The sequence below is a fragment of the Ptychodera flava genome, chromosome 10 (genome assembly GCF_041260155.1).
Source record: "Ptychodera flava strain L36383 chromosome 10, AS_Pfla_20210202, whole genome shotgun sequence".
NCBI classification, from domain to species: Eukaryota; Metazoa; Hemichordata; class Enteropneusta; family Ptychoderidae; genus Ptychodera; species Ptychodera flava.
The window spans coordinates 17,637,508-17,659,865 of NC_091937.1; the positions used below are offsets into that span (position 1 = coordinate 17,637,508).

General features: G+C 40.1%; 1 protein-coding gene across 6 annotated transcripts in view; it reads left to right on the forward strand.

Annotated features, from left to right (window-relative positions):
* LOC139142159 (single-minded homolog 2-like) overlaps positions 1-22,358 on the forward strand; it is a 96,645-nt gene that overhangs the window by 51,836 nt on the left and 22,451 nt on the right. For 5 of the 6 annotated variants that reach the window (XM_070712011.1, XM_070712008.1, XM_070712009.1 and 2 more), the window contains exons 3-5: positions 13,829-13,914; positions 17,485-17,574; positions 20,138-20,246. In XM_070712011.1, the coding sequence (XP_070568112.1) occupies positions 13,829-13,914; positions 17,485-17,574; positions 20,138-20,246 (285 nt within the window). Of the gene's footprint in view, positions 1-13,828; positions 13,915-15,802; positions 15,931-17,484; positions 17,575-20,137; positions 20,247-22,358 lie in introns of those variants that run through there. The other variant, XM_070712012.1, reaches the window with a different exon arrangement.

Below are 22,358 nucleotides of genomic sequence, written 5' to 3' on the forward strand. Positions count from 1 at the left end.
AGAAATTTTGACACAGAATAGAATATGTGATATTAAACGGTGATATGTTAAGTGAAGGTCATGTGAAATTAAATGGTTACATGTTATATTACAATGGCGATGGCATCTCATGTATAATACATATTATTTATATATATATACATATATATATATATATATATATATATATATATATATATATATATAGTCTGTACAAATTTTTATATTCGTATTCATATTCAGTCTACATAAGTTTTCATACTTGTATTGTTCTATATGTATGTTTAAAGTGATAAGTTAGATTATGAATGGTGGTGTTGTGTCCCTTTCGTACCACACCTTTCTGTTATAGAAAACAATAGCGGTACACAGCGTGTAAAAATCCAGGGTTTTGATTTTGGAAGTAAGTTTGTCCCGTGTAGTCGGTCTCTCCAGTTATGTTTAAAGGGATCTGTGGAACTGTTGTCACACTTACCATGATAGTATTTTGGAGAGAGAGAGAGAGAGAGAGAGAGAGAGAGAGAGAGAGAGAGAGAGAGAGAGAGAGAGAGAGAGAGAGAGAGAGAGAGAGAGATTTTATTAACAAGATAGAAAACTAAAGTTTCGAAGCCTTACAAAGCTATGTAGAGAGGGAGAGATGCAATGAATTTATGGGTTTACATGTTCGGGGACAGTTATCTATCGGGATTGGTAGACGTAGGGAGGGGTGATTAAAAGCGGCACAAGACGGAATACGGGGCTTGATTTCCAAGTTCTGTAGTCGGAATGTTCAAAACATTGTTGGAGATACATTGAAAAGGATCGAGTTTGAAAACAAAATGACAAAATCCCGATGTATTCATTGGACTTCCATTGAAATAAAAAAACCGATCTCATCAGATTAATCCATGTCTAGGTGAAAATTGCTCGATTTGCGTCACCGAGAAGCGCTTTACACAGACGTTCGGAAAGGAATATTAAAACCAGCCGGCTTATTGTCATCATCCGTGAAATTCGGCATCGCCCGAAGAAACCTCTCCCTTGATAATTCACTATGAGCACATTCGGCTTTTCATTACCAATCAACACACCTTTATTTTGCTATTTATCAGAATTACTGAAAATCTCAAATTGTTCTTTCTAATGAATGAGGGGTTTAGAGACAGAGAACATTATTGGGTGTGTGTTAAAAAATTGACCCCGTTTTGGTGGGAACTCGTGAGTTGAATTGATGATTTGCCGCATGTGTAAGTAATCCTCTTTGAGTTTTTTTTATTTTGATATCGATAACATTGCCGAATTGAAAAGAGAGAGAAAAACGATTAATTTTTCGTTTCTTTGAAATCCAGGCCAGGCAAAACTCTAGTCACAGAGAATTACTAGGTGTAGGAATCTAAACATACTTTCTCAGAGTGTAATGGACGCAACAAGCATGCAAAGTCACCATCAATATCGGAAAACATTCTCCTCATTTTGGGATAAACGGTTCGGTAAAACTAACGTTCGCTTCGAACGACCTTCGTATCTTGGAAAATGAACGATTATCGAATTTTACGGACATTTGTGTGTTGGTGGGGGGGGGGGGGGTCTGATCATGCAGAATGCATATTTTGAATTTATCCTACCAGCGGGGGATCGATTCCCCATATATTTTTTCTGCTGAAAGTGGAAAGTAGACACCCTCTTCGTAAAGTTGTGCATTTTATCCTATCAAAAATATTTTTAATCAATTCAAGTTTGGATTTTTTTACGGTTGTCTTCCACCAGAAAGTCAGGAATCTCCGATAGGAGCCACGTCAGAAAACACAGGCGGGATCAAAAATACAATTGTGTGTATTCAGAGATCAGCTGAAAAATTGATCTTCGCCTTACGTGCTATCACGTTGTTTGTTGTTTTAACTTTATATCCAATAACTTGTATAAAGTTCGGCATTGAACTTGCAACTCGTGTTCTAACATTCTTTCTCGTTTCGTCCGCCATTTGTTCTTCTGCTTCGAAATAAATTTCGCTAAATCTGTGATCACGCAATAGTTCCTACAGTACGACAATGGACCGTTCAGTGTCCTGTACAGATTGTGTAGGATCGTCTGTCAAATGTGCGCATAAAATTTTGATCTCTTGGGCAAGGCGTGACCTTTGCAGAATAGATCTTGGCGAGATTGACACATGGAGGGGACCCTACCGTCCATTAAACGCGGAATACGACCACATTGTCACTGAGCCCACCCTGCTGGTCAATAAATCAGCACACGGCTCGCCGTTTCTCCGAACGTTCGGCCGGGAAAGACCACGGCATCCCCATGACAGACCCGTTGGGGCCACTTGTTTCTCTGCTGCTGTAGTGTCAACAGTTTCGTTCCGTTGGTCAATACACGTTGGTCAATCACCTTTATAGGAGCAACTGTCAATCCAAGGGATGGAGCGCGACTATGAAGGTTTGTCCCATGTACGTTTGTCCCTTGGACCATTACATCAGCCTTTGTCTCCAGGTGCCATAAGCACACCTTGACTTAAGAAATATGTGATCAAAAGTTAATCAACATATAGCTTGACTCGGAGCTATATCGTTTAGCAAACTATTGTTCCGGCGACCAGTGGATGTTCGGAGCCTTCGAAGAATAAAATTCATTTAAAAAATACAAATATAGTAGTCGCCTTTGTCTTTTGGTTGCATCGTACCAGAGACATGGCTAAAGTGTAGCCCCGAAAGCCCCCCCCCCCCCCGGGTAACTTTCTCATGAGTTAGAATGGGTCTTGCAAAAAATATGTAAAAATCACAAATCCTAAGGGCAAAGGATATTTTTAGACTTTGAACGATAGAACAAGGATAAGAAGTAATGATGAGCAAATATGGCACTTACATCCATTTTATGAGTGCGTGCGCGTGCCTTACTGTCTATCATATCACACCTCAGATACATTCATCGTTTAATAGTGGAGCCGGTTCCCTACCTTTGTTGGATTTAATACAGTTTATTGCGTTTCGGCCACCGGGAACCAGGGAGCAGGTTTACGCTCTCGATGCAACGGGATTGCTTTTGATTGGTAATCTGAATTCGAAGACCCTCTTACAGCATTCCCTTGACAAGGGCAATCAGTTCGGCCAGCCTCCAAGCCACTCGATATTTGTGTCGTAGTTGGCAACAAGGGACTTGGACAATGGATTTGTTTAACAAGCGAAGATTGAAGTGCCCCATTGAGAGGTGGCCGACAAAAGCAGACGACACAAGAGACAATGCCCAGGGAAATTAGCGCGTTAACCAGAGCAACCGACTACAAGAAAACCCCCAAAACAGAGGCGTAGAAAATTAAAAGCTTGTTGATTACGACAGTGTTCCGGTCACGCTCGGCTGCGCGAACAACAGTCGAAGCACTCATTTAAAAATGACGGTTTCGTTTTACAGGCAACCTTGTCGGCCAATTTACCCAGGAAACAATTTCTCTCACGAAATTATTCAGGTCATTGCGGGTTAATTTCCCCGTGCAACTGGATCTGTTTCGGGGATGTTTGCAGAAAGGCTACTTGAGTGCCGAATTGAAATGGATTACATTAACGAAGAACGTCAACCTAGACGCTTTTTGTACCCTTTTCCCGCCAAAAATATCTCACTAAAAAGTGTCTTCTTCGGAAAAATCTCTTTTATGGGTGTTTATTTTGGACCAAATGGATATAGTTTGATGATATCTTTGGATTGCTGCCCTTCTTGGAAACATAAATATAGAATCTTGGCTATAAATACGCAAAATTTAGTTGTGATCTTCAAGTGACGCACAGCGAACAGATGATCCGCAGCTGTTTGCCCAGCCATTTTTTTTTTAATTTTTGTTTTACTGCAGTGACCTCAGGATGACCTTACAACATTTGTACCTCTTACTGATCAATATTTGCGCTCCCTAATGAAATCTTCACTCTTTAAAAAGTGTTATCTGACGGGCAAATACACCGTAGTAGGCACACGTGATAAATTCTCCACTCTCGTATCGGCTGTGCTCCCTCGCCACGCAAACAAACCAGATGACCGATCAATTAATTGAGCAAGCCCCACCATTACACCGTGGCTATGCAACTTCCCCGTCCTTTTCAGCTGTTGTGACATTTTACGCAGGGTGTAGGTATCAACGGGCGAAAAAAGTGCTGCCGCGAGAGACAAGTCCCACTGTCGAAAGAAGGCAACGAAAAATGTTCTTCATTGTTTTTTAATTCATGTATTTTCTTAAAACGTGCTCCAGGGAAAGACTCTTAAACCACTCAAGACAACCTGTCAACGATTTCGCAGATGTCGGACGCACAGAGGCCAACGAAAGTTGAATCAAAACGATTGCACATGCGCAGAAAACGTCCACGTTTCACAGGGTGCCGCCTCTGTAGACGTTGGGTCTGCCGCACACTCTTTCAGTTGCACGTGAAGTAAGTGCATATACTACATTATTTGTTCCCGAAGCACAAAACCCAATCAATAAATCAATAATATCCCATGGGCCCTACAACGAGCAGTCATCCGGAGAGAAGTCTGAAGAAAGCTGCCTGTATCACATGCATAACTCGCAGTTGTCCGCTTCCCCTCAGCGAGGTGTGCAATAAAACGGCGAAAGAGGGATACGTTTCGTGACAGATAGTTTCCATATGTTGGTGTAAACTTACCGGTACACGAAACAATTTGTAACCCAACAATTACACGCATTTACTGTTTATTTGTCATTTGGTCTGTTTGTTTGTTGATCCACCTCACACTTGTCACCCAGCGTATAAATTACTGTCCGCTTCAAGGCGAATGTGTGCCTTTCACTCTTCCGTTCCCGTAGATTTGTTTCATCTGGTTGTGGATATATCCGACTGTAAGTGGGGGAGGGGGGGGGGAGATCTCAAAACGTCCACCTTTCCTTCACTCCTGATGGATATGCCCCAATGATAAGATCCTTTGTAGGCTTGAAACTTCTCAGCTTCGATTAGGTTCCCTCGGCAGCCATCTGTAACAGCAAGGACTCGGTTGAGGTATTGAAAGCGGCGGTGGACGCAAGGGTATCGGTTACTTCGACTCGTTTACACACAACATCCAGTGTCATGGTAATCAATAGTGAGGCCACTTTGTTCCTAATTGACGTGCATCAGTGGTGAGGACAGGCGAAAGTAAGACCTCACACCCTTCCGCATAGGAAGAGAGAGAGAGAGAGAGAGAGAGAGAGAGAGAGAGAGAGAGAGAGAGAGAGAGAGAGAGAGAGAGAGAGAGAGAGAGAGAGAGAGACAGAGACAGAGAGCGTTCAAATTCCGAGGCATTCAAATTCTGAGGATATAGAAATTATCTGTCCCACACGGAATAGGAATTTTCACCTCCATAGGAAATGCGTCAAATACTAGCTAGGCACCCTCAGTCGTAATTGAAAACCGGGCAAGCCCTTCCCACTGCGACCTTTTCCGGGGTTCCCCGCATAAATCATCCCAAAGTGCCCTCGCGCAATTGTTGCTTGTAACCCGAACATATGTAAAAGCGCCACGCATGTGTCAATCTTTAGCGGATTCTAACCCTCGCCAGGGTTTTTCTCTGCACTCCCCGATAGAAGCAAATGAGACCTTGCGGGTTTAAGTAGCAGAAACCAAGGCGAGGTAGTCGATCTGTATAGTATGGCTATATAATTTCTCTTTCGTGCTGCCCCTGGAGGAGGGTGCTACAATTCGCCCGGCTTGATACCTATAGAACATAGATACGCTCAGTTTACATTCAATTAAGCACTAGACGTATCCATGACGAATTGTGTTTATAGTAGGTGGATACGCCGGACACCCGATATTGGCACTGATAATACCGTGGTGAAAAGGCCCCGAAGAAATCTCCGTACCCCCGCCAGCAGAAAATAAAGGAAAACATTGACCGCTTGCGGTACGCATAGTTTGAGACCAATTGTCGAACTCTTTTTTTTACCTGTGTTAAACGTGACAAAGGCGTCTTTGCCCAGGTGTAGTAATTTTTTTTATTCTCCTCAGCATTGTGCTCAGACAGCGTATCATCAAGCGGCGCGCTGATGTATACACGGCGTGTGCCGGGACGTGTGAGAAGCCAATCCGTATCTAACGCTGGACGCAGTACGACGCCCGCGCGCTACTTTCTCCCTCTACACGCCCTTAGGACACGCGCGTTAGGTTTTAAGCTCATTAGAGAGGTTACACCTTAAACGCAGGGTGTTTTGGATACAGACGAGCGAAAACAATTGAATTGAGTCTAAGAAAATTCAGACGATGACCCTCACACTGATTAGATACAGAGCTTTTTCTAATCATGCGACTTCCAAAAGGAACCATATTGTATAGATTGTCGATGCATATATTTAATATCACAATGTTAGCTTGCGATGGAAATGTGCAGAGACGAATTTCGCAAAACGAAAGAGTATAAGAATATATATATATATATATATATATATATATATATATATATATATATATATATATATATATATACATATATATATATATATTATATATATATATATATATATATATATATATATATATATATATATACATATATTGGATGTTTTGTAGAATTAAACAAAAATAACTATAGTCAAAATCGCATATGTCATTCGACTTTTCCCAAATCCATTCTCTTCTCTTCTCTTCTCTTCTATTCTATTCTATTCTATTCTATTCTATTCTATTCTATTCTATTCTAGCCAGGGCTATCCTAGCCTAGCTCACTTCGTTGGATTACAGACTGAAGCATCACAATGAATGCCTTACATGTTCAGTCAGTTGGCAACATGTTCTCATGGTTCATGGCACCACGGAGAACCGCAAAACCGCACGCAGAAATTTTGAACTCTTTGCAGCTCTCCGATTAGAAAAATAGAAGTTTTAGTTGGACGGATGAGTTGCTCACGTGCAAACGTCAGTGAATGTGCACGTCTCTCAGTTCTGTCGACGTTCACCCAGATTTGAGAAAAACTAGCGAGTAAAGCAAGATTTCCCTTATTACAACTAACTTGGAAAAAAGTTTTGACTCAATATATGTATTTAAAACGGCAAGATCTGTATCATTTGTATTTATAACATAAAATATTCGAATTACAGGCGTACTTGACACAGTTTCCCTTGTTTAACCTGGACTAGTCGACCATAATGATAAAATAAATAGTTTCACAATCGGGCTCGAACTCGCTAATTAATCTATCCACTCACCTAGCAAAACAATCAGCGACGAAACCACTCTGCTATATTTCTTGCGAGTTTTATTATTTAATCACCTACAGTAGTACATGTACAGTAATTCCAATTGTTCGGTACAGTGAACTACTTTGTAAAAAAATTGGAGAGGAAATAAAAACTAGCGAAAACAAACAAACAAATTTCCATACGGGTAATATGTACCGGTAGTATTTGCTGTCTTCGTTGCAGATTGTGACCTGGATAAGGATAGGGTTCAGATGGGCAGAGATTTCAGGAAAAAGGCGGGAAAAGGATAGTGTAAAAACTGACGACAGCAAAAAATTGCTTGTTTCTGCTCCTCAAAATATTCGATAAAAATGCTAAAAGAGTACTTTGTTTGACACTGTAGTCATTATCACGTAAAACATCGTCGCTTGTGGCAAAAAGTGAATTGTAGTTTACATCTCATGGAGTTTGTTTGTTTATATTTCAGTGATTACATTTTCTTGTTACAGTTCATCGGCTTTGGTAAATTTATTCTACAGGTCAAATCGGAGCAAGTCCATAGGTTGTCCTAGTTCATGAAACAGTCTCGACGTAAAATGGCGTGACTGATAAAGATCGCTCTGACAAATAAACAAAGTTTCCCGGTCTCGCCCAGGCTGCTAATTAAGTGACAGATAAGCTAATTGCTTAATTGGCCGCGTAATTATCATATCATCTCACTCAGTCACTGCATAACGCAAATTGATAAATTGCACATCGCCGAGATACGTTAATTGATGTGTGAGGTGGCAGCCAGCTATCCAGAAATTACCGTTGCAGCTGCTTAATCTGTAACAGAACTCGCAAAGAGTTTGGTTTCTGCCGGCAAATAATAGTACAATACGGTCATAAATTACTAGACCCGAGTAAATCAATATCTCGTTCCCTCTCTATTCTTTTGCGAGGGGAAATTATCAGACTTATTATTCTAAAACAGCCACAAGACATGTTTGAATGTGTTTTTTTTCCCCGCGCCTCCTTCTGAACAGGATTGCAGGAGTACCCCATCCATCACAGGACGTCGGACAAACCCGAGTGTTGAAAACTTGTTCCCGGGGGACTGACCAGAAGTGTGAAAAGCGCCATAAACATCTCGTTTAGATCTTGGAGATAAGATAACGGCAGCAGTATAAGCAAGACGTAATTGATCTGTGCGTTAATACGCTAGTATTAACGCTCTCACAAATAAACCGTCACACGAATACACACATACACCACTATATCAATGCATCATGCCTCCGCAGTATGTCGCCCGGCGGATTGCAGACGTGTGGAACTCCATGCACATGATGTATGCTTTCTGCTGTCAACATGATCAGCGGCCGCGGCTGAAGGAAGTAGGTGTTTTTTATCATCAGCGTAATGCCACTGTCGTACTGTACAGTGTCGTTTACAGCGTTGCGGTGTCGGGTCGCCGTGGGTGTTTTTGTAAATTGTAGCGTGTCTATTCACGCATTTTTATGCGATTTTTTTTTTGCCTTTTGAATAAGTATATTATATCAGTTGTATTTAAATTGTGACGTCATTTCACGCACATCAGTCCATAAACCAATTCCAAGGGGAGCCAGGAGAAGCAGACACTATTCCATTTTCTTGAAAATAGGTCGGTCGACGTTTTTATTGGCTATTCATGACCTCAAATTTGCATGTATAGCTATGGTGTATTTTTACGTCGCGCCCAACTTACGTGTGGTCGCCAGTTCGTCTGACCTGGTATCACTCGACTCCAGGAGATGTATACTAAAGTTACAGGTCGGAGGTCACATATGACATGTCAGGGGTCACGGATGTTAGTATGTTTTCAGGCATACACTGATGACGTATGTGCTACGCGTTCAGTACCCGTCCAGCTTTCAGGAAACGCATACAGCATCTTTAAAAGAGCCTCGGGAAGCAACAAGTCAGACCTACTGGTGATGCTGTTATTCATTTGAATGTGAATTGCTCCTTAAAACATGACATCAAATGTGATATCATTCCACGGTTCCTTGCTGTGAAAATCTCATTATGGGAGAGTGTCACACTGTCTCTTTAAGCCTGTCACATTAAACATATGTGACACTATTTATAGCTTTGAACTATTATCATAGATTTTCAGGTGTCGAATAAAACATGTTTTGTTTGACAGGAGAAACATTTCGATAGAAATTCACTCAGTGTTGCTAAAAATCTCTTAAACAGACAATTCGTGTGACTGACGGGACGCCTTGAGCTACATATTATTGGGAGTACGTGTGTGTATGGTTTTTTTTAAATCTACAAAATCTGGAAGTCAAACATGCATGTTAGTTGTTCAGTATATTTTGGTTCGTATTATTATTCGATATTTTTTCTTATAAAGTAACGCCGGAAGGCGGTTGACAACTACAATCTATAAATGGTTTGCTTTTTCAGTACTTCTGCCATCTGGCGACTTGAACTGTTTAGCACCAATCAAAAATGTTTACGTGCACGTAGTTTTGGATGTCCTCGCCAAACGTTTAAGATAGATGAGAAATTTTCCGTATGCAGTGCGGTTCAAATTTATGAGGCACATTAGCCATAGTTTATCAAAGAGCCAATCAATTTCGCTATAGCTGACTATCAGACCTGTTTCACCAAAAATAAAGTCGAATTTGTAAATTGTCCAGCAATGAGTCAGGCTTGTCTCTAAAGGTTAGTGTGTCGCCAAATGTCAGGCTAAGCTCTGGTCGCCGCTGTATGGTCGCGCGCAAACTACACCCGTTCCCGCCTTCCATAATCTGGCAATTTGGCTTCCTCCTAGGTTTAACCGGTCGTTTCTTGGTAGATATAACATTCCGAAAACAGATGTTCATACCATTCCCTTACTAACGCATTCCTTCATCCTGCAGCGACAACTTGGTAGGTCGCATTAGTTTTGCAGATGTGACGCGTATGTACTTTTCAGAACATTTCAATGACCGCCATTTTGAAAACTGCTTCAGTCTACTTGTCGTCTACTGGAAAAAAAACTCGTACAATACAGGACGACTAATACTGGGTGAAATTATTGCATTGACATAAAAACTAACGCAAAGGTTTTCTTTAGTCGATCTTTCAACCCCGTCGCGGCCTTTGATAGGGGATTCGAAAGAGATCGCCAACAGAATGATATGTTCAAATACGAGAGGTAAAAAATGGCCGATTTGTTGTGCGGAAATTCCGCTCTGACGGCGAGTTTCAATGTGTCGGCGTACGATCAGGAAGTGCATGTTCGTGCAAACACAATTTGCCGTACAGAGGACAATATCACTTTCCCCAAAACACACAAAGAACGGATAAAACTCGAAAAATCTTTAGCCATGTCTGATTTGCCAAAACAGAGACATACTACATGGATTGCGATACCAAATAAGCTTATGTGACGGGGAAAGCATCCACGCAATGAAAACATTTTATTCTAACAACATCTCAAAGCTCTTCGCTGTACGAAGAAATCCACAGTTGGGAAAGACAGAACTAATCTCTGTCAAGGCAGTTTAAAGAGCATAAAAACCACTGATTTACGGTTGACACCTTTTAAAACTCTTAAATGCCGACGTTTACTGCAGTGTTGCCATTCTTATTCTCATACCCTGTGATTTCATCCTCTATACTCCGTCACATATCAGATCCTGTTTACTCACACGGTAAACTACTCTCTCTCTCTCTCTCTCTCTCTCTCTCTCTCTCTCTCTCTCTCTCTCTCTGCGTGTTGTACGTATTTTGTGAACAAAATGTGGACAAACATGTCGTCTGCTGACAACAATTTCGCGCGCTATTCTAGGACCTTCCTATTTTCAACCTGCCTTTGTAAATTGACATCTCGATGTCAAAATGTACTTTTAAGCGTCGTAAATTTTCTTGTTGGCGTAAACTTGCCGTGATGAAAATCGAATAAAAACAATCTTTTCCTCGGATGGCCTGCGGGCGCTAAATTTCCCTCTTCGCCCAACGCGACTGTTTGCAGGGGCCCGGGAACAGATGATATGAATTTCCGGGAAAAGCTGTCACTTGCCGAAGGAGCAACAACAATGATTAATCAAACTTGCTGTCTTCAAACAACCATGACAAAACACGTGGAGATAATCTGGAGTACTTGGCGGGCTATTAAATTTGTCGGATGACACGGAATGCCAACTCCTCTGGGACAGTGCCGTATTCATCCGTGCCCAGCTAAATGCGAACGATGACGAATAAGTTTATTCAAAACAATAATTTTTCATCCTAATCACATTATCGACTCTTCATTGAATATCAGGGGGCGAGAACAAAAGAGAAACACGCTAAAAATTTAATTGGCATGGATAATAGTGCGGTGGCCGAGGCTGGGCTGTCAGTCAATATGGAAACCATCAATTGCTTCAGCTATTTCTCCAAGTGTTTGCAGTCAACTTTTATGGCTCTCGCTTTTCACAGATTTAATGATGATGGTCTGAGAAGTGTCAGGATCAATTTGTTCAAACTGTTAAATGATGTCTGATATAACCGATAAACCGCGTGTCTGGATTAGCGTTCCCATAGCGACTGTCTTCACTGGGGCTGTTTGGCTGTACACGCAGAGCATCGCGTTGACTGTTTGCATCGCGGCGAACGTCCTTGCACATGCGTGGTATTTAAGGAGGAGAAGCGCCCAGACACAGAGAAATACAAAGTTTTCAACGATATAGACAGACTGAATCAGCACCATTCAGTGGGAAACGGATTTGTATATCAACTTCAAATTTCTCTGGGCCTTTTTTTCGTTTTTGAGAGATTTTATAGACCACACTTGCAAGTTACAAAGTTTGTCTATTAACTAAAGGCATAGTGATGTCATGCCTGAGGTGACAGTGATTGTCTGTAGAATTTTACTCCAGATTGTCTCAAGCTCATCTTTTCCTAAGCTCTTTAATACCTGAAATGACGGTGTTTGTACTTTGTCTACAGCAAATAAGTAGCAAAGCTGAACGGTGATTGCCACTATTATTTTGCTTGGGCTCAGTTTATCTTCCCAAACTCAACGATGACTGTAGTTTCATGATTTTTAAGTAATATGCATCAGGCCATTTTAAAGAAAATTCTTTGTTTGCCGTCCTTGGATTTTTGAAAAACATACTAGCCCGCGAGGGAAAAATGACAAACACATACAAAAACAGAAGTGTATTAACATAACCTCAATTTTTATTTGGGTTCTTGTGTAAAAATATTATTTTTATTTGCAATAGTGTTAACATTGTGTTTGTTTTCTTAATTCCCTCTGAAAACCTACCAACATGCGAACGGCAAACAGATGATTTTATTTAAGGCGCCTTCCTTTGTGTTTTGATGCGCACAACCAAATTAGTTATCATAGAAAGTCTATCAGTCTGATGTTAAGTGACGTAGAGGGAAAATAGCTGTATCTGTTGATATGGCTTTAATAGATTTTAAAACGTAAACACACCTTATTCTTCTGCATAAAGTATGTTGAATCATGCAGTATATAGACCTTGCCAAGATAACATGCCATGTGCAGTGTTTAATGTCACACCTTTGACTGATGAACCCCAGTGCAGTGCGGACTGAACGCTAGCCTGCAGTAATAACATTGAATATTACACACTAGTACATATACAGGGTTTGTTGACAAGCTGAGCACAACGCATTTTGACATAGTTTTTGGAGTAGAACAAGATGTGTGTTTTACAAACAGAACAAAAACACTAGAAAAAAATTATACACACACACACACACACACACACACACACACACACACACACATATATATATACATATATACATATAAAATATACATATATACTTTATATATATATATATATATATTATATATATAAAGTCAAAGCTAGCAGAGCTTAAAATGATTATGGAGCTACAACTGCTGTCCTTACCATTACAACAAACTATTCCTAATGTCTCGCTTAAGGACTGGTCAGTTTCTTCGGCCTGGGGGGGGGCCGGTGGATTCATGGGGGGGTCACCCTGTTTTTGACTTTGGTGATAGGGGGGTCACCATGTTTGTGAAATGCCCAATAGGGGGGGGGGGTCAGTGTGTTTTTGAATTTCGACACAGGCTCATCATTGCCTAAAATGCATCGTGTCAGCCACAAATTTCATCCAGTTGCATTTTTCGGCGCGCCCTTCGGGCGCGTAACTTTAATAATCAGACATATTTTTCAGCATCCCCAACTTTAACATATCAGGCATACATATATCAGAGATATATGTATGTTCAATGTTTTTCAGCATGCTCTTCGAGTGCATTACTTAAATATATCAGACATTTTTCAGCACGCCCTTCCTGTGCATTACTTTAATATACAAGACATATATATCAGAGATATCAGGATGTTTCATATTTTTCTCCGCGCCCTTCGGGCGCCATACTTTAATAAATCAGAGATATATGCCAGAGATATCTTGATGTTTGCTAATTGAAAGTGTACTATTATGAAATCTGCATTTCATATGAAAAGCATGACAAATTCCTGATACTTTTCTGTTCTCTCTTGAGAATTCAGTATGAGAAAGCAACATGCACAAATATCAATGTTACAAGAAAAGGTCATCTCAGACTCTGCACACATCAGATTTGGCTAAAATGCCTCTCTATGGTTCCTCAGGAGATTTAATTGGATGGCTGGCAAAAGAGTCGGCAAAAGTCTAATACTTTGACTTTCTAGGTGCGTGTTACTATAATACACTTTACCTTTCCATTTTTGTAGGTTTGGGTGATTCCTGGGGCCACAGTCCTCGTCCACTGAATTCATTCGACAGTGTTGTTAAGGAGCTTGGATCACATCTTTTACAGGTAAGAGAGAGAGAGAGAGAGAGAGAGAGAGAGAGAGAGAGAGAGAGAGAGAGAGGGGGGCAAACAGAGGTGGACAGACAGACAGACAGACAGACAGATAAATAATAAATAATACAGAGACAGACAGGCAGAGACAGAGAGACAGACACAGTCACAGAGACGGACGGAGACAGAGACTAGAGACACAGACAGACAGACAGACATGGGGTTTGACTTTAAAGATCACACGTACATTCCTAAAACAAATGTACCAACGGTAACCGTCCTGTCTTCCGATCAAGTTTAGCAATCCTGGCATTGTTTCGACTACACTTTTTCCGTCATCAGCATGTTACCCAGAAAAGCTTACATTACTTCAGACTTAATGCAAACTAACATTTTTTTCCGAATAAAATAACACAAAGCACAGGACCAAGACGGTACATTGAGTCGACATGTAGAACTACACTCTGTCGAATAACTGTCTGTACCTTAAATGTGGCCCGGACTCAAGTCTGCGACGTCCGTTAGGGCCGATGCCACCTTTGGTGTAGTAAGCTAGCCCTTAAAGGTTATTTTATCAAAGGCCACGCCTCGAAAATGACACGACACCTATGGGTGTAACCGAATATTTTACTAGTACAGTGACATCATAATTGAGTTCTCTTTGAGAGCCATTTTAATTCCATCTCGGATAACTACCACATATTTCGTGGGTAACTACAACAGCGCATTCACCAATCGATGCATACCAAAACAGGTACACATGTACCACAAATAAAACACAAAGAACCCGTCAGCACCTTTATTTTTCCAGACCCCATGGAGTGGAACTAAAGCGGTCTTTGCACTAGTAGATAATCACACGTATGCTTTGTGCATCCACACAGACGCATTAGCCATCTTAGCCAATACCTATAACAAACAGGTGCTAGTCTACATCCTGCACGACGGAAGTATTATGAACGTAAGAAATATCAATTTATTTTTCGGCGCTGTTGTAAGCTACATCAAGCAAGGGCAGTTGTTGCCGAAAACTGATTTGCACACCTTAAAACAGTTTTGGCCACATCTTCTTTTTGATATTAATCAGATTACAGCTGAGGAGTCCTTTCATGATGAACAGATACAAAACCCCCTAGGATAGCGTTAAATTGTACCCAAGCTGAACATAATCCCATAGACCTCCAGTCTCTCAAAGAAACTGAATTCATCTTAACGTCAAAGTATCTCATGTTTTTTAAATGTAGATGTTGACCAAGGGATACACAAATAATTTTAGCAAAGCGACTGTTCCTTGGATTTACCAGCTTTCTAACAAGGACAAGTATGATAACAGTTGGCGACTTCGCGGGAAATCGAAATGTTAAATTGGACCCTAAGAAGTGATTTTTGTTTCCAATATTTACTGGCTAAGCTTAATGAGGGCATCGTATCGTAAAGTCATTGCGTTGGTTTCTGTCGAGAGAATTATTGTATATGAAAGTTTTTTGAGAGTGTTTGTAATTTTGAGTCGTCGAGTCAAGGTAAGGTATTCAGCATGTTGTTTAGCGGCCAGGCCCGTCGGCTATGACGCTTATGTTCTCAGCGAGACGGACCGACTTTGATTTGATTGGCAGAATGTACCTAGGGGGCACACTCCCGAGCCCTCAAAATCTAACAGTTCTTTCCTGGTGTAGATTTAAAGCTTAAAATTAAGTATCCAAACCATGGGGAGTTTTTCTGGCAATAATTTAATTTTTTTGTCGGAGTCAAAAAACGGCGGCGCGCCATTTTGAATTTTCTGTATTGGTAATTATTGTAGTTTGTTTGCTTTTCTGACGCAAAAAATTAGCACGGTAACTCCTGATTTTTATCGTCAATCATCGAAGATAATATATTTCAAGTTTTCTTGAGCAGCAAATGAGCAGAAAATCATGGCCTATTTTTGAGGTGCTTGCTACTTAATTATTTCACTGAAGAATTCAGGACATCAACACGATTGGAACTAATTTGGGATAATTGGATGGTGAAATAGTGTCGCTGTGATCTGCAAATGTAAGCTCATCTGCTTTTCTTTTTAAACTACACACTTGTTTTTATGAGTAATTTGTAATATTGCAACATTCAGTTTAAGAACACCTTCTTTCGAGAAATTTGAAAAATATGAAGATCCAATTATTCAAAATTATTCCCAATCGTGTTTATCGTGCCCGTATGCAAGAAGTAGTCGTGGTATTCCTTCGACAAATGGATTAACTTCCTCAAAGTGTTCCCACGGAGCAAAATGCCACGAAAACTGTGAGGAATTCCGATATATACAAAATTCATCAGCAACACTTAAGTGAATAATAAATTCACCCCCTTGACATCGGAAGGACATAAGTACAACCATGACAAAAAATATTTGCTGACATACTTGTACTGTTTTCAGTTTATTTTGTGATACACCTCAAGAATGGACATCGCACATCATGTGTCGCGGAGAACATAGAATCTACCGTTTTCATCAAACCACAAAATATTAAACAACATAATAACAGGGGTTTCGACGTTTAAAGCTATCTAGCACTTAGAAGCAAACAAAATATGATGCACTTTTTCGCAAATGTTTTAGAATTCGTTGATTGTGTGTGAAAAACACTTCGGTACATACCTCGTGAGACCTTAGTGAAGACGCCCGTTCCGTCAGCATCGGTACTAGCTTCGGATTCTCCACCAAGTCAGATCACGGGAACCAGTATGGGAAGTCAGTATGAGGTGCTGAAAAGATGGACTTAGCGATCGATAGATCTTTCGTGGTTTTGAATCTGATACTGTTTTTGTAAACTGAGTGAGTATGAGGTCTACGGCCGAGCTCAGATACAAGGACCCACGGCTGTGAAAAATCATGTCGGGCAGCGCCAACCAGTCGGATGATAAATATTTGTCAAAGATCATTGCTAAGGCAAAAATCCTGAGTGTATATATTCTGCGTTTATAGCACAATTACTTGTTTTGATAGTGTGTCTAAAGCTGTGTCGGACATACATACATTCTTCGAAGAAGTATACCTATCTTCAAAACTGAAAAAAGGGATGTTTCATGGTCAACTTTAAACGAAAGAAGCGATGTCGTTTCCTTTAAGCGAGGTACTAGTGCTTAAAAATCCGAGAAATATAGTGTTATATTAACAAACTATAATAATAATGATAGACCATGAATAACGAACCATATTTACCCCGATTGATAAATAAAACGCTAAACGATAACAAAACAGGGTAACCGTGTGGTTTCAAGAGCTGCATTAGTCACGTCGACCCATTTGCCCAAAGACTTCCCAACCCGAAATCTCTCCATGCGCATTTCTTGTCTCAGTTCTGTTATGAGCAATCACCTTAGATCCACCGACCAATCAATGAGATAGAGAACCAAAACAAGTTGAGCTCATTCCTTGACCCAGTCCCGACACGGGGAAGCAATCATTTCGCCGAAAACCGTTCTTAATGCATATTTCTCTAAAACGATGTCTGTTTAAGTCTACCATACATGTACAGTCTGCAAACATCACTTATTCACCCAACTTGCACCAATATTCCGATGACATTATCTATGTCTCTGTTTTATTTTCAGACTTTAGATGGGTTTATATTTGTGATAGCCCCAGATGGCAAGATTATTTACATATCAGAAACTGCCTCAGTTCATTTGGGTCTCTCACAGGTAAGCAATGATCTTAACCTTTCGTCCGATGTTGTGTTTTTCCAGGGGGATATGCGCCATCGAACTAAATACACGCAGAGCCCGTCTCATTTTTGTTGCAAATTTTCAGAAATCCCATTGATTGAACCATCTATTATGGCTAGAGTTGCTCGTCATCACATCATCGTCCCTGCAGGTTGACGATAAACTGTGTGCAATGGACATACATTGTGAGGGCGTCCCTTCGACAGTGTTAGCAGCAGTCAAAATGAAACGGCATGTATGATGCTTTCAGCGTATTAATTTTAAAGCAGCTTCGTCGATTTAGACGTAGTTTAACGGAAAACAAGAGACCATACGACCTCAGTTATTCTATTGTACTGAAAAGAAACTCGAACCTTCGGATCTACACACAGGCCTTTAATTTCACTATTCCTTGGATGTTTGAGGCGAAGAGTAACGGTAGAAAAACAGACGCAAGATATTCAAGAGAGAGTTTATCCATTGAATCACCATTACAGACACCAAGAGAATGTACCTCCACTTTAATTATTGTATGACCTTGAACAATGGGTACCCTGGGATTAGCAACTCGGCCTTTAGACATTACTTTCCAGTCATGCGTAACAGATTAAACGCTCGCTCTGTACCGAGTTCGTTATGATACCACAGTAACGAGCAAAATCCCGAGGCCCTTTCCTACTCGGAGTAAAAAATATTCGATCTGAATGCAACAATTAATGCTTCTCATTGTGAAATCGCTTCAGCGGTACCCCGTTCACAGCTGCAGTGCGTGTTCGACTAGTGACTTGCTTCCTCCGGTTTCAACAAGGCCATTGCTTCAGCAATAACGTGTAACAACGTCTCAACACTCTAGAGAAGTGCACTTAAGCATTGTACGTGTATTTCGTTTTTTTATGCTTTAACCATCTCAGACATTTAGCATGTGTGAAGTGAAATAACCTAAATTTCAACTTCTGACCCCGTACTCTTTCGGGTCAGACAAGAAACATGGAGACAAGCAAGGATGATTTGTGGAGTTCACCTGTTTCGAAAGCAATCATAGTTGTCCTTGGCCTTCTCTATAGAAAACTATGTGGCATTTGTCTGGCACCTTCATCATTCAGTTAAATGAGGGGGCGCATGCGTCGTCGCCGAGTAAGGTGAAGACGCTGTCACTAAAGGAACGTTATTTTAACTTTTTATAATGTTTTCATTATTTTTGTCGTATAAAGATAGATTATTTTTTATGTGTCCCTAACGTTATGCTGAAATACAAAGTATTATCTTGTCCACGCAACGCACTTGTGTACATTGTGCGGTTCAAATGAATTGTAGCCAGGGCTGAAGTCAAATTATCAACACTAGATGGGCGTTATACACATCAGGCTGTGTTGACAAACTCAAAAGTTGCTTTCCCAGGGTTAAAGAAGTAAACCAAGAAAGTGCAGTTTATAAACAGGACGAAAAAACAAGATACATCAAAGATTTTCGTTAATTTATCTTTAACCATATCACCCCTTCATTGCCCAGTTGATGGGTCCCCACAACTTTTGACAACTTTTCGGGGTTTACCAATGCTGGGTCTCGAGAGGATTATTGAACTAAAAGAATAATTGGAAGAGTATTGACACCGGTAAAACAAATTGAAAGTCCTTGCTTGCACTAAGTTTGTCTGTGAAACTCTCACAGCTTGTCTAAATTCATGATTCATTCAGTGTGTTAAAGCCCCAGTAATGCTAACTTTCGATGATTTTTTCATTATTTTTATTTTATAAATCAATTGCAACTTCTTATTCTACTCCCCGAAGAATGTTGAAACACTCACTATTTAGCTCGTCAATTTAGCGTCTATATGTGTAAAATGCATTTTTATTGTTTACATTTGAATTGTAGTCCGGACCGGAAGTAACTTTTCAACAATAACAATGTAGTTTACAAACATAAGGGGCTGAGTTGACAAGCTGGATACTGTGTATACCAACATTCTTTGGGGAGAAGAACAAGGAATTGTGGTTCATATTCAAAATAAAAATGGTGAAATAATCATCAAAAGTTAGCATTACTGGGGCTTTAAGATTAATCATTTCCTCGAACTGGATATGCTATACTGAAATTATCATGTTGTAATAATGTCAACAGTCATTAGGCAACAGAAAAAACAATATTTTTGGCATACGCTCGTTTGAAGATACTGTTGGCGTCCATTGCAAGAAGCTAGCCGCATGAATTTGAACACACACTAACCGCAAGCTACATAATTTCGGCCCGTTTGAGCGAACAGACACGTTTTAATTGGACAATTTAATTTTGCTTTAACGCGAAGCGTCGCATTTAGCTCAATCTGTTACCGGTTAATAAATTGGTTATCTGCTGTTATTTAATTCAATTTGGCGATCGATCGCAAAAACTAATGCGTCAAAATTGAGGTTGATATGAGCAATCCATCGTCGAGGTCGAAGCTCAAATAATAACGATCGATTCTTCAATGATTCATCGAATTCAATCACTATCTTCTCTTGTCTTCTTTGATTTTTAACAACTTTTTACCGAGTTTTTACGCGTGTCTCGTTTGTACTTACAGGTCGAATTGACAGGTAACAGTATATATGAGTACATCCATCCGGCCGATCACGACGAAATGACGGCGTTATTGACCGTACATCAACAATATCACACACACGTCATAACAGGTAAGTGAGGAGTTTTGAAGCATTATTGACCATTAGGGACGGACCATTAGATCTTGGGAGGGGGGTGGTCAAAAACAGAAAAAAAAATTTTCAGAGCAGAAAGTTAGGAAAAAAAAAATCTTCAAACTAGTTTGCAAAATAAAAAAAAAATAAATAAGAAGACAAAGGCGTAAAAAAAAATCTGCAAAAGTCTTTAAAATTTTGAATTTTTTTTAGATTTTACCGACAGTAAGCAACTTTCTGTATTTTTAATACATCCTCCCGGCACATTTTTAATTTTAATTTATACATTTAGAGTGACTGTATCCCTTATACTGGAAGTTGTGATTATCTTATCTTTTCAGGACTTTTGTATTCTGATCACTTGAAAATTATGAAATTATAGAGCCTGTTTTCTACTTGTTTCCTGCGTACAAACCAAGCAGGTACACTAGGTAAAACATTGAAACTATGGTATGGTTGTCAAGACAGAAAGTTGTATTTGCCTTTTAAGATCAAGGTAAACAGATGCAGGCCACATCAGTTTCATTTTTTTCACAGCATTTTATTACAATGATGAATGCAAGAATGGGTGAACAAGTAGAAACACGTCAATAATGATAAAACAACATATCAAGTCATTATGTATTATTTTGCTTTTAAAAAGGCATTTTCAATTCTTTTTTCTCAAAAAACAGCCTCAAATAACAACAGCAACACATGTTTTAACATTCAACAATGCACTACGTAGAATGCCATCTATCCAACAAATCCAACACAAAAACACATAAAAGGGTTGAACTTTGAAAGTTTCTCGATAGCAAATACTGAATAAATCTGCATGGTTAATCGTTTTTGTGTAGCAAATTTCAAAGAAATTGGACAAGCCCTTTCAGAGAATACAGATTTTTTGACCATGAATGGCATAAATTGCCCAGAAAGACAAATATTGAAATTTCAACACATCTATAGACATCCAATCAATTTGGACATGCTGCTACAGAGAAATAGATGTTTTGATCAAAAAAGGGAACAATTGCTCTAAAAACACAAATATGCAAATTTCACTATATTATTTAGCTTATTTTAGCTTCTCAGCTTGTCAAAATCAATTGTAAATCATGAGATATGCATGATGTTTGGTGGGGTGAATGTAGGCATTTCACCACGCAGTAGAAAGGGAAGCCAGGAAACCAAAATAGTCAATTTTCAAAACTATACGAAGCTACTGAGGAGCAAGAAGACCATGTTTCAGAGGAAGATGTGTAATCCGAAAAAATGCTCCCAAAGTGCCACCAAATAACACCATTTTTATCTCTATTTTTCAAAAGCTCCAACAGCAGGAGGGGGGACACCCCCCTCCTGACCTCCCCCCGCAAAAATACTCCCAAAGTGCCACCAAATAACACCATTTTAATCTCTTTTTTTCAAAAGCTCCAACAGTGTCCCCCTCCTGACCTCCCCCGGCAAAAATACTCCCCAAGTGCCACCAAATTAATCTCTATTTTTCAAAAGCTCCAACAGCAGGAGGGGGACACCCCCTCCTGACCACCCCCCGCAAAAATACTCCCCAAGTGCCACCAAATTAATCTCTATTTTTCAAAAGCTCCAACAGCAGGAGGGGACACCCCCTCCTGACCACCCCCCGCAAAAATACTCCCCAAGTGCCACCAAATTAATCTCTATTTTTCAAAAGCTCCAACAGCAGGAGGGGACACCCCCTCCTGACCACCCCCCGCAAAAATACTCCCCAAGTGCCACCAAATAACACCATTTTAATCTCTATTTTTCAAAAGCTCCAACGGCAGGAGGGGGACACCCCCTCCTGACCACCCCCTGCAAAAATACTCCCCAAGTGCCACCAAATAACACCATTTTAATCTCTATTTTTCAAAAGCTCCAACAGCAGCAGGGGGACACCCCTCTCCTGACCTCTTCCCAGTGACCGCTTGCGTGGCCGCTTGTGGTGCTTGGCACCACATGTTTGCCCTCTTTATCTTCAGACAGCGACGAACGAAAAAAAAAATTATAAATCTGAAAATTTACTCTGAAAAAAAAAATTTGCACAGCTACTCTCAATTGGAAAAAAAAAATTCAGAAATTTACAATAGTAAAAAAAAAATTTTCACAATT